Source organism: Gadus macrocephalus, chromosome 2, assembly GCF_031168955.1.
Source record: "Gadus macrocephalus chromosome 2, ASM3116895v1".
Lineage (NCBI taxonomy): Eukaryota > Metazoa > Chordata > Actinopteri > Gadiformes > Gadidae > Gadus > Gadus macrocephalus.
In genome coordinates this window covers 22158547-22171822 of record NC_082383.1, presented here as the reverse complement: position 1 = coordinate 22171822, position 13276 = coordinate 22158547, and the positions used below count along the sequence as shown (strand labels likewise).

The following is a 13276-nucleotide window of genomic DNA, read 5'->3' as shown; positions in this document are numbered from 1 at the left end:
TCATCGATTACGTACTTTTTTCATTGATTAAACTAATGCACTGCGCAATTAAACATTTTACCACACGGGGGCAATATTTAAAATTGCGGCTCCTCCCCCGCAATAAACATCCCGCTTTGAACGGGGAACTCTCTACGCCTAGCAGCTATAAAAAGCTATAAAAACTATAAAAACTACAAAATGACGCCGGAAAATGCGCCGACTTTGGCTCAGCCTGGCTCGACTTCCGCCTTCTTCCGCTACGTAGCTAAGATGGCTGCCGTTGAGTACGAAAAGTGTACATCGCCACACACTTTGCGATTTGACCGTTTTCAGTACACTTATGTCAACATGCTCATATTTCTGAACAAAAATCCGTAGACTGGTTGGTTAAGTTATAACATGATTTTTTTTTTTTATGATTATTGTCATTATATTGGGAGGTAACTAGGGTTGTGTTCATTTTTAGCTATGTTTATGAGCACCGGCTATGAGCTGCATGCTCCATTGCTTAGAGCAGCGCATCACTATTGAACGCATCTGGTTTAACTGAGTTGTTCATCTAATAATAAAGATCCAAATTAGGAAAACACGCTGCTTTTATATTTTCATTTCATTTTGAATATAGCACATAAATACTTAAGTAATATCACACGAGAGATAGTGCGTTATACTTGGTCGGAACAACATTTTAAGGTAAAACATTAACGATTAATCGACTAATTGATCGTTAATTCTCCCGCCGATCGACTAAGACAACTTAATCGAATGCCCATCCCTAATGTATATATATGTAGATATATATATATATGTATATATATATAGTCAGATAAAAAAAACTATACATAATATACACACACACACACACACACACACATATAGTCAGATAAAACATTAATACGAACACACCACGTTGAGCAATTCACACAATCCTCGCTCTTTCTGACATGGCATCCTATGCGATTAGGATTTTGAGGAATCACCCAGAGATGTTGACGGTTTATGCAAAGCCCATGCAGATCTCAGGATATCAATGTCTCACTGCTCAATGGCTTATGTAGGCTGTCTTATATATCAAGTATGTTTGGTCACGGGTTCATTCATATATATACTGCACTTCCAGCATCAACTGCTCCACTCAAACCGATTCATTTGTAGCTTTTCACGGCTGAATACTTGAGCAAAGAATCACTTACACGACGATTTTGGGAGATAGATTTCCAGAGCAAAGTGCATACGCGCTTATTACGCATTCATGCAAGATCTATGGTGGGAAAGAAGGATACTTGCAGGCCCCTGTGTCTCAGTCGCAGCCCTGGATGGTTCCACAGGGTCAGATGTGACATCGACTGGAAACCTAAGGCCTCGGAGAAAAAAGACAGGAGAAGAAGATCTAAAAGAGAAATCATGAAGCATGGATACATTAATACAACATGCTTAACGTTGCGTGTGTTTTAGTGCTTTCTGCAGTGCTCATCACATTGGTGACGAACAATCAGTGTTTAATTGAAGCCAGGTAACAATTATGTCTATAATTATTGAATGTTCCTCATAGAACCCCCCCCCCCAAAAATAAATTAATCTGGGTTTGCAAATAATGCATAATTGCATCATTATTTCAGTGTGTACACATTTGAATGAAATCTACACAGAATTACGAAACACAGCTGGGTTGTGAAACACAAGGGGGTGGCGTGGGTTTGTTTGTTCTTGTGTTTGCTGATTGTATTTGCGTGTGTTCCTTTGAACCAAACACAGGTTTCCATAAAGGGTTAGCAGCGCCTCCGGGCTACACAGGGACACAGGTCAGACTGCTGCAGCAGAAGACACAGCCCCAGAGAGAGCCTTCCTCCCGTTCTTACTCAGACTACCTGTTCCATCGCTCCTCCCGGGATGGTGTCCTGTCGTGGCCGCGCGGTCGTGCTGGCCTGCTTCGTCTGTGTTTCACTCCGAGGTCTTTTAGCCCAGCCTGTGAACGCCACTGCGGAGCCCAGCCCAGAGACCAGTGCCAAGGTGAGAGGGATTCATAACCTGAACGCCAAAGTCTGCCATTCGCTCTCCTCTCGTGATGTTGTGCACAGGCCAAATCACACTTAAATAATCTATTGTGTACTATGCTATTCTATTCGTATGTTCACATCTGGTAAAAATCCACACGGAAATATGAAATACACAGATTTTGTATATTGATGTTTCTTTGTGCGTGTGTTTGCCATTTGCATTTGTTCCCTCGATTCGGACTATGTACATTTCTATGTAACAGAAATTATAACACAGGGGCCCCAGGCTTCACAGAGAGACAGGGCAGAGTGCTGCAGCATCAGAGAGATTGTTCAATTATTAATGAAATATGTAAACAAACCTGCCTATATAGGGAGGTACCTATAGGTATGTAAAATGAGTAGGGCCTTCCACACCATTTCACACAACATCCTCCTTGACAGACTGGCCTCCATTGGTATCACTGACACACCCCTGCACTGTTTAAATCATATCTCTCCGGCCGTACTCAGTTCATCCAACTCAAAACTTTCAAATCCCAGTCACTTCCAGTCACTACCGGTGTTCCCCAGGGTTCTGTTCTAGGCCCCCTCCTGTTCATCATTTATCTACTTCCACTCGGCCATATTTTCCGTAAATTTAACATTCATTTTCACTGCTATGCGGATGACACCCAGCTCTACATATCCACCAAGCCCACTTCTACCCTTCCTCCCACCTCCCTCTCCGATTGCCTACAAGAAATAAAATCCTGGTTCACCTGCAACTTTCTCAAACTCAACAGCAAAAAAACAGAAGTCCTCCTCATCGGCACCAAATCAACCCTCACAAAACCTGACAGCTTTTCCATCACTATCGATAACACCTCAGTTTCCCCCTCCCCTCAGGTTAAGAGTTTGGGTGTCATCCTCGACAGCACACCATCATTCCAAGCACACATCAATAACATCACCAGGTCTGCCTACTACCATCTACGCATTATCAACCGCCTCCCCCCATCCCTCACACCCCATAGCACAGCCATCCTTGTTCACACCCTGGTCATTTCCCGCATCGATTACTGTAACTCCCTCCTCTTCGGTCTCCCCCTCAAGTCCATCCGCAAACTCCAACTGGTCCAGAACTCTGCCGCCCGCATCATCACCAGAACCCCCTCCATTAATCACATCACCCCTGTCCTTCAGCAGCTTCACTGGCTCCCGGTCAAAACCTGCATCCACTTCAAGATCCTGCTCCTCACCTTCAAGGCCCTCCACAACCTCGCCCCTCCATACATCTGTGAACTCCTACACACCAACACACCCGCCCGCACTCTCCGGTCCTCCTCTTCCATTCAATTCACTGTGCCTCCCGCACGCCTGGTCACCATGGGGTCCAGAGCCTTCAGCAGATCTGCCCCCCACCTCTGGAACACCCTCCCACCTGACATCCGTAATTCCGACACTTTCCACTTTTAAGTCCCGTCTCAAAACACATCTTGTTCTTGTGTTTTTTATGATTGTTGATTTTGTTTTTTGTTTTTAAAATGCCGTGTAAGGTGACCTTGGGTGCTTTGAAAGGCGCCCTCAAATAAAATGAATTGTTATTATTATTATTAAAAAGGTAGCTTTTAGGAGCTTATTTGAACACTGGGCGCAACATTGCACTGTTGCCCAATGGCCAAGGCTTTGTTGTGGTAGTAATTGCGTTGTGATAATTGTGTTGTGGAGTGCCGTTGTGCGCTCTTTGATGAATCTTCTCCGCATGCTTTGGCAGAGCATACATTTTTTTTGCATACGAGGTGGCCCGCGAAAGGTCCCGATGACAATTCAGGGTACCCCTGTCCTAGGACACCACGGTTTCCTGCGCCTGTAGACCAACACACACACTCACACTCTGTCATTCCACTGTTCTCCCAGCAGCTTGTCCGCGGGCCCAGCAACGCTCTGAGCCCCGGCGAGGCGGAGTTCATCCGTCAGAGGAAGGAGGTGGTGCTGGCGTCCCTTGGTAGACTCAACATCAGCAGCACAGCGGTGAGTTACATAAGGTGGACCACACCAACCGTTTACCCTCCATTTAATGCCATGGGCAGACCACCCAATTTGGTCAGATGTGTCACCTTGACCTTGGATGCGTTACGCTTCGGTTCGCCTCAAGTCTGGTAGGGAGGGGGCGGTATAGCCCAGCTCAGTTCCGAGGTCACGTTTCCACCGCCGACAGTACCCTTTATGGTAGGCCGGATGTCGATCGCCGCGGCAGCTACGTAAACATCGTGAACAACGTCTTCCTCCCAAAGAATGCAGAGGAACGTCTCCACTTCCTTGTTCGCCCAAGCAAGCGTTTTACGCGACATGTTAATTGTAAAGAATTATACCTCGAGGCTACTGTTTGTTTTTATCCCTGCATCGCCCGTAAGTGACGATTCTGTCGACCAATCAACGGAGGGGGTGTGTAGCTCGAATTTTCCGGCACCCTTTCAGGCGTCTCAGTACCCCAACGGAGGAGCACTGAAGACGAGGGCAAAACGAGTACGGCTCAGACCGGGTAACGCCCACTTTTGGCGATGGAAACGCAATCCGTACCGCGCCTTTGCGAACCGAACCGTACCGCACCCTGCAGTGGAAACGCGCCATTAGTTGCTCTTTACTGTGGCTCTTTTTCTCATATAAGGTCAGAGTGAAAACTGTAACAAGACAAATACGAAAATGACCATTTAGCTCTGCAACAGGTGCTTTCCAAATGTAATTAAATGTAAATAAAACGTTTTTAGCCAAAAAATATATCACATGCATTTTTCATGTAAATAGTACTTTCTAACATTAACTTATGAATGTAATTATGAAATGATCAACTTACGACGTTGCCTCTGACGTTTACAGTGATACAATCATGCGGTTGAACACAGAAATGTAGCTATGCAAATTCGGTTAGCCTCCTCAGACTACTGAACCAAAACAAACCTATGACCCGGAAACATTGGGGTGAAAACTGCCCTTCAAAATAAGAGCTCTTTCAAAACAAAATTCCATTCAGATTTATGCGTGAAAGCCAACACAGTGTCACTGAAGAGAGGAAGAGGAGGGATAGACTTCTCTGGGTTTTCTGTCCCCCTTCCCACCACTACCACTTCCACTCCCTCCCGTTAACAGTGTACTGACTGTCCCCTGCTTGCGGTCACATTGTTTACTGGCTATGTTAGCTTTTATGAACAACCCCTCCGTCCTTCCTGGCCTGGACTGACTATCCTACTGTTTGCAGTATTACTGTTTACATATTTAATACTGGTTTTCTTTAGACATTATCCTTGTACTGCTATACTGTTTAAATTATTAATATGCTTGCACTAGTCCTTTTTTTGTCTATATTTAATGCAAAGCATATCTTATATATTTTATATATTTTACTTATTATCCATGTGGATATTTTATTTTCTAAACAAGGGTTAATGAGATATAAACACATTACAGTAGGTTAAGACAAAATGTAGAACGCAATTTAGGCATTTTTTGTACTCAATGTTTTTTTATGATTTGAGCGATTCTCCTTCCCCCCCCCCCCACCCCCACCTCCAGGACTCGGTGCCCCACATCGCCCTGCTGGGCTCTGGGGGGGGGCAGAGGGCGGCTGTGGCTCTCCTGGGGTCTCTCCAGCAGATGGGGCAGGACGACCTGCTGGACACCCTGCTCTACATGGGAGGAGTGTCTGGGTCCACATGGTACCTACCCGGGACACGGCTTAGAACTGTACTAGCGTCAATATAGACTGCTGACATTTGCCTGACGCTTGCTTGTCTATTACCATAGAGTGGCTGCTCAGCGTGAATATTTTAACGTGAGGGTTCGACTTAAAGCATTGGTTCTCAAAGCGCGGCCCGCGGACAAATGCAGCAGCAAGCAGTCCTGCTGCTGCACTTTGAACAGGTTGAATATTGGAGAGGTTTTGTTGAGAGAGGCTGTGTTGATTGAGACAGGAACGCAGGGAGCTACAATAGGGGGGGGGGGGGTCCCCTAAAATGATATCGTAAAGAAGTATAAGTCGTGTCGTCTCAGGGCTATTAACCACTCTAAAACAGGACTGAAATGTAGTGAAGAGCCTGTTGACATTCATTTGAAAAATGATACTGCTTAGATGCTTAGGAGGGTGCAAGGAGTTTAATGGCAAGGGTCAGGAATGCAATTACCCCTCCTTTTCAAACACTCACCAACAGCTTGGACCTGATTAAAGAGATGTATCCACCCAAGGTTCAGTAATAAGCGGTGCAGGCTTTGTGGTGTCGCTGATTATATTCGAGGTGGGCTCTAGAATCATGTTTACATTGAGCTATATAGGTTAAAGGCAGAGATAGCTATGCGCTCTAATTGATTAAGAGTCTTGACAGTGTGGCTGCAGTAAACAACAGAACAGATCTATGAAGTAGATGAGTGTGTGGCCGGTTATTGAGTACCACTGGGATGCCAGAATACACTGATCCTCAGTGGAGTGACAACATGGAGCCAGTGGGGGGGGGGGGGGGTGTGTGTGTGTGTGTGTGTGTGTGTGTGTGTGTGTGTGTGTGTGTGTGTGTGTGTGTGTGTGTGTGTGTGTTTATGTGTGTGTTCATGTGCGTGTCTCCTAGGACCTTGGCTTTACTGTACAGTGATCCTCAGTGGAGTGTCAACATGGAGCCAGTGTTTTCCAGACTGGGGGGCCACAGAGAAACAACTTGGTTGAGCCTATTTACTGGGCCTTATCGGTGGCTAAAGACCAAGTCCAAAGATGAGGACTTCTCCCTGTCAGAGATCTGGGGTCTGCTGACCTCTTATCTCTTCATGAACCACGTAAGGTTTATCTATAGCCATGCTGATCTCATACAGAGCTCACATTCTGTTTCTCTCTGCAGGTCAGTCTAGCCTTGATGAAAGGTGCTCCTAAAACTTAAAAACGATCGATGCTAGGGGAGGGAGATTTAGTTAATGACAAAGTAAGGAGAGCATATATATTACTTTATGCTATGAGGCTAATGATGTTATGTTTAAGGAGATGCATTTATACTGGAAAAATAAGCTGTGAATTAAGATCCATTTTAAGCGTAGCAAATAGTCGGACTGCAACTATTAACATTTCTCTCCCGCATCGCAAAACGGACCCCATGAATGTGTTGACACAGATAATCGTTATCCTTTTGACACGTCCCTGAACCCTCATAATACAGCCTCAGGCACCAAGAACAAACTCAGCCAAACAGTCATGTCTGTCCATTGAGAGTGTGTCTGGTGTCGCATAGATGGATCAACGTCTCCTGTCAGCCGAGGCCAGTCGAGACAGCACCAACCCATACCCCGTCTACAGCGCCATAGAGAAGGAGTGCTTCGATACGAACACAACAGAAGGTTGGACCACACACACACACTCACATACAAAAGCACACGCACGTGCATTGAGACAAACGCATTCACATACACGCACACACACTCACACTCACACGAATAAAAGAACACATTAATACAAACTTGGATTTATAAGGAAATGGATTTCTCTCCCACTCTCCCTCTCCCTCTCAGCTGTGTGGTTTGAGTTTACCCCTCATGAGGCAGGCTTCCCAGAGTTGGGTCTCTTTGTTTCGACTGCCTACTTGGGCAGCGGTTTCGAGGGAGGGGAGCTCAAGGAGCAGAAGCCAGAGATGGATATGGTTCAACTGCAAGGTTATTTTCCTGGTTAATATAAAAGAAGAAAAATTCCTGTTTCATGTTTGTTTTCTAATTCCACAGCACTTTCCGTGTGTGTGTGTGTGTGTGTGTGTGTGTGTGTGTGTGTGTGTGTGTGTGTGTGTGTGTGTGTGTGTGTGTGTGTGTGTGTGTGTGTGTGTGTGTGTGTGTGTGTGTGTGTGTGTGTGTGTGTGTGTGTGTGTGTGTGTGTGTGTGTGTGTGTGTGTGTGTTTCTGTGTGTGTTTGTGATGGCGTCTATGCGTGTGTTTGTGTGTGTGTATGTGTGGGTGGGTGTATGCGTGCATCGTATTGTTCTTCTGCAGGTATTGTGGGTTCTGCTTTGGCACATGAGGACAGCATTGCAGAGATGGTGCCTCCTTGGATGAATATGTCAACAGCTGGTAATCCATTAAAAACCATTCATAAGGCCTTGATATGGAAGACCTCAGCATTGTCATCCTAAAAAGACGGCATCTCATCACCGAGGAACTCTTTACTCTTAAGAATGGTCACCACATTGATCACTGCTATTGACTTTGCAGAACTACTGAATGCCTTTTTAATGTCCAGGATCCAACAAGTCAAAGATGTAGGCAGGTTGGCCAATGCCTTCACGCTGATTTCTAGATAGTTTATTAGTTAGTAAGTTGCCCAACCATGGGCGTCAGTTTGGTTTGAAATGTGCTGGGGACAGAGACGCATTCGGAAGTACATTTTCAGAAGTGCTGGGTACAATGAGGATGCAATCTTTTTTCTCCCTGTAGTGTCGGTAATGAAAGGTTCCGAAAGACGGCATACCGATGTAGCTAATTACTAAGGAATAAAATGTATACAAAATCTGTCTGGCACGTTTTATGAAGAAAACGTTTCCAAAAAGCATCGGACATATGACCCACTATGTTCTGCTCCATGTATCCAATGTTGAAAACGTGACATGACATGGCTAAGCTAACAACATAAACAAGAGGAGCTAGGAAAGGAATTGAACTGCGTGTTTAAGTTCAGAAGTGCCAAACGTGTGGCTACACACAGCACTACAAAAGTCGTCAAGATTGAAAAAGAAAAAAATATTAGCTCAACGCTGTATCACATCATGAGCTGGCTGATCTCATTTCACAACACGCATTCCATCAAAACTAGCCGGCATTCTGACCAAAACTCATGCACTCCCCCCCCTGACAATTATTCCAGAATTCAGGCAAAGCAAGAATGACCAAAAGTCATTTTTGTCAACAAGAGACTGACTCCAACGACTATCAATTGAAAGTTAAAACAGCCGACCACTTGAATACAAAAAACACAATAGTAATGGCTACTTGCCAAATTGAAAAAATAACTTCACAAAGTGTGTCTTTTTCCGTTGTATTTGTTATCATTCGTAGCGTTGATCAGCAGAGAAATAGTTCACCAAAGTAGTTGACGTCGCTTAGCAACCAAATACGCTGGGGTTGATAAGTTACCGGACTGCAGAGTGATACAGATGACGTGAATCGGAGGCAAAAAGAAACACTTTCCTTGAAAGCGGTCAAATATGCTGGGTGAGCATTCCATTGCATTAAGAGCCGTGTAATAAACAAAAATAATTGAGAGCTGAACGTTAGGAAGGCCCATGCAAGTCAATGGAGCAGTCTACAGCATTGAGAAGAGCCGTGTAATAAGTAAGGGATAATGTATAAAATGCCGGGAAAATAAGCCCAGACAGGGCGAACAGTTTTTTGATAATGACCGGCGACGTTCTATACATTATCCCGCTTATTACACGGCTACGTGCCAAAACGAAAAAATTACTTCAGTGTGTCTTTTTACAATTTATTTGTTACCAGCATTCGTAGTGTTGATCAGCAGAGAAATAGTCCGCCAAAGACGTTGACGTCGCTTAGCAACCGAAGACGCTGGGGTTGAAAAGTTACCGGACTACTTGGAGTGCCAAAGACGTCATTATAGCCAAAAAGTCCAAAAAATGACGGTGGTCAATTATACTTAGCAACGGTGAATTAATATAATTCACCTTAATATAATTATTAATATAATTAATATAATTCACCGCTGGAAGTTGTGAAGAGCCCATGCAAGTGAACAGAGATTTCCATGGCATTGAGAAGACCCGTGTAATGATCCATAATAATTCAACTTGATTTTTATTTTATTTTTTACAAGTGGTGGGTACAAAATGAATCTCGACGAAATCTGGTGGGGACGTGTCCCCGGCGTAATCTACGCCTATGGGCCCAACTACTGTTTTGTCCACATTCCCTGTTACGTACATAAACCAATAGGCCAAGATAGTGAGTTAGTTAGTAGGTTAGTTTGTTTATGAGTTAGATCAGATACACCCTGGGCTCTGGCACAGATCCATGCCTCCACATTTAGATACGATGGTGCTCATTGTGTCGTGCTCCATGTTTTGCATTCGGCTACACACGTTCAATAAGTGAGCTTCATGTTGTTTTCATCTGCAGTGTGCCCTGTGCCATTTCTTTTGGCGTTGCAGGTAGGCCTACAGCCGTGAAGGACCATCTGCGTATTTATTTCACGTTGAATATTCTGTTGGAGCTGCTCAAATCTGGGATCAACGATGTCACGGATTTGGCTAAAGTGGAAGAGCTGCAGAAAAGGGTGTCTGGTCAGGGACTTTCATTGCTTTGATTTTATTGATAAAAAAAAATAAATAATAATCCTGTACAATGTTGCCTCATTGGTGAATAACAACTAGAAGTAGGCGTATATGTTACTTATGAGACCCTTTTCACCCCCCCCCTCTCCTTAGATATACTTCTCGAGGAGGTGCCTTTGCACACGATGACCAAAGAGGAGCAGGTTGAAGAGTTGCAGCGCAAGAACCTGGCGCTGGTTGCAAGCGTCCAGACCTGGGTCGCGGAAATGAACATTGGGCTACAGAAAAATGCAGGTCAGTCAGTGACTGTCTTCCTTCAGGATACACAGCCTGATACAGAACAGCACAGGCCTGCGTCATTGATACAGTCACGTGATGCGCATGCGTGTTACTTCCACTTTGTTGTAATCAGGGCCGCCAACGAATCTGTCTGTGTGAGAATCATTCTAGGATAGAGACTTCATGGAAGAAATGTCAACATGACCACAACATTGTTATCATCAGATAGGCTTACTTGAAGTAGTTTTGCACACACTTAATCCAAAGCGGCTGGACAGAGAGTAGTGAATAGGAATCAGAAAAACAAGATTATGTGTTTAATTTTGTGGTCAGCATTGGTGTAAACTTTTGACAGCTGAGGGCCAATTTAGGAACCCACAATTTGACTGAGGGCCGCCAAAGGAAAAAAAAAAATCAGGCGGGAAACGCCATCAGCATCCCAGTGGTGAAAGAAAACATTGCACTGTGGACCTCTGGGAGTGGGGTCTAGTGAGGTCTAAATCACGAAACTAAAGGCCGATATATGCTCTGTTTTAGACGTAACGCGTAAGCACGTAAGATACATAACCCCCCTTGCGCGGTAAAATATCCCCCCTTACGTGCTTAAGTGCGTCGCCCAAAATTCCTGACTATGCGACTAAAACACTACGGCCCTACGCAGCTCGCAAAGACTGTGATTGGCCAGCTAACCACATCCTTTCAGGAGTCTCACATTTCAGCTCTCTCAACTGTCTTCGACTCAACCTTAACATCGTTCAGAGTGTGGAAAAAGACCGCAAACCTAAACTTAGCTACTGCTACTCTCGTCGAAAATACTGGAAGTGCATAAATATAAACAAGCCAGCGATTTCAACGCCCACAGATTCGTTCGTTGCTCCCCCTACTGTTCTGGCGGAGAATCCCCTTGCAACACCCGCAATCCTTAAGGAACCTTAAGGAACCGTAAATCAAAACTTGTCTAAAACAAGTCCCTTGTGTAAATTACGTGCTTACGTCTCTGCGTCTAAAACGACCCTAAATCGGCCTTGAGGTTCATCCTTTCAAAGTAATGAACAGTCGGATTAAAACTAACAAATATAACAGGATTTAATTGAAATCTAGAGTCGACTTTTCTCCTTATATTTATTTATTTTAGTAAAAATTTATATTGATATATTAAAAAAATATATATATATCTTTTTTTCATTTACATCTTTATGTCATTGCGGGCCACCAGGAATGTTTCTGCGGGCCGCCATTGGCCCGCGGACCACACTTTGAGAACCAATAAGTCGTGTGTGATAAAAAAATGAATGTGATACAATAATAATAATAATAAATGTGATACATCTACGGTCTACTCTTTACACTGTAAAGAGTAGACCGTAGATGTATCACATTTAAAGGGCTTTCTAAATTGAATGCATTTTTTCGTTTCTTGAACAAAGGGTTTCATTCTTTGGAGTCAAGAGTTTTCAAATGTTATTGATAACCTCCCCCTTTTCTAGAAAATAGGATCATGTGATCGTTACAGTACGCCATGAATTCAGTGCCAAGCGTTGAGCTTAAGTGATGAATTCATCCTGTTTTGCAGCTACTGAGTTGATGGAAGTGGTTCTCCCATTGCTGATCAAATGGCAGTGGGGAACAACAGAAAACTTCCTTTACGCGGTCAAAGGTCAGACAGCTCAACGCTTTATAGCCAATAGATTATTACTTTTTGGTCAATTACATATTGTTTTAAACCAATGAAGTATAAATTGATCGTCAAAGATGTGAAAGAATACTATCCAAGTCGATTTCAATAGAGTCAGATGTTGAAGAAATCTTAAGGAGAAAGTCTTTCTTTCCTGGTTGACGGGCAGATTCGGAGGTCCCTGATTGTCTCCAGTCAAGGGTGTTAAACCTGATCGACGCGGGCATCTCCATCAACATGCCGTATGAACCCTTCTTGGGGAAGAAGAGGGACGTAGACCTCCTCATAGCACCAGAGTTCAGTGCCGGGGAAATGTTTGAGGTGAATTGACTTCCCCATACTCCCACACACTTTCTGCCTTCATGAAACCAATCAGTATTGCCCTGTGCCCTGAAGCAAAACACATTCAAATTCTGTTTGCCTTTTAAAACGATATGATCTAGATTAATTTCCTAGATTCCTATTGGGCGAGGAATTAAAATCAACCAAGACCAAACACAGATTTCCACAAGTGGTGATACTATGAAATCTATCGCCGATAGTATCGCAGGAGATGGTGTAGTTCTGGAGTCAATCAGAAACACTGATTGCACAACTGACTTTGTTTTGATCTACCAAAAGGGAATACTTTTTTTTAATCTTGAAATGACTTCATACACTTGATATCATCACCAATAATAACCATGATCTCTGCACCATACCTTTGGCCCCAGACTCTGACCCTTGCCAGGGACTATGCAGCTGCAGTTGGGAAGCCCTTCCCAGTGATAGACGAGCAGGTCCTGCTAGACAAAGACTGGCCCAAGGACTTCTACGTGTTCCCGGGGGAGAATGACCAACCCACCATCATATTCATGCCTCTTTTCAACAGGATCAACTGCAAAGGTCTAGCGGTCACTATGTCTCGTATGGATGTTCATGGTTGCCCCATAATATCTGTTAGGTGGCTTGTTTACGCCCTGTGGCCGAAGGAAATACCAAATGTTAACATTCAAAACTTTAGATTTATATATCTTTACGCTGATCTTTGGGGTGTTTATTCGCCAAAGAAAATCAAAGGTTGGC

The 13276-nt window shown here is 44.1% G+C and overlaps 1 protein-coding gene across 3 annotated transcripts in view; it reads left to right on the top strand.

Annotated features, from left to right (window-relative positions):
- Positions 1–1711: 1711 nt before the first annotated feature.
- Positions 1712–13276, top strand: part of LOC132452990 (cytosolic phospholipase A2 gamma-like) — a 13020-nt gene continuing 1455 nt past the window's right edge. Inside the window, exons 1-12 of one of the 3 annotated variants that reach the window (XM_060045852.1) lie at positions 1712–1992; positions 3879–3992; positions 5532–5674; positions 6575–6776; positions 7223–7328; positions 7500–7640; positions 7967–8044; positions 10135–10266; positions 10411–10551; positions 12110–12193; positions 12381–12532; positions 12925–13096. In XM_060045852.1, the coding sequence (XP_059901835.1) occupies positions 1873–1992; positions 3879–3992; positions 5532–5674; positions 6575–6776; positions 7223–7328; positions 7500–7640; positions 7967–8044; positions 10135–10266; positions 10411–10551; positions 12110–12193; positions 12381–12532; positions 12925–13096 (1585 nt within the window). In that variant the 5' untranslated portion in view covers positions 1712–1872. The remainder of the gene's footprint in view (positions 1993–3878; positions 3993–5531; positions 5675–6574; positions 6777–7222; positions 7329–7499; positions 7641–7966; positions 8045–10134; positions 10267–10410; positions 10552–12109; positions 12194–12380; positions 12533–12924; positions 13097–13276) is intronic. The other 2 variants (XM_060045859.1, XM_060045867.1) reach the window with 2 other exon arrangements.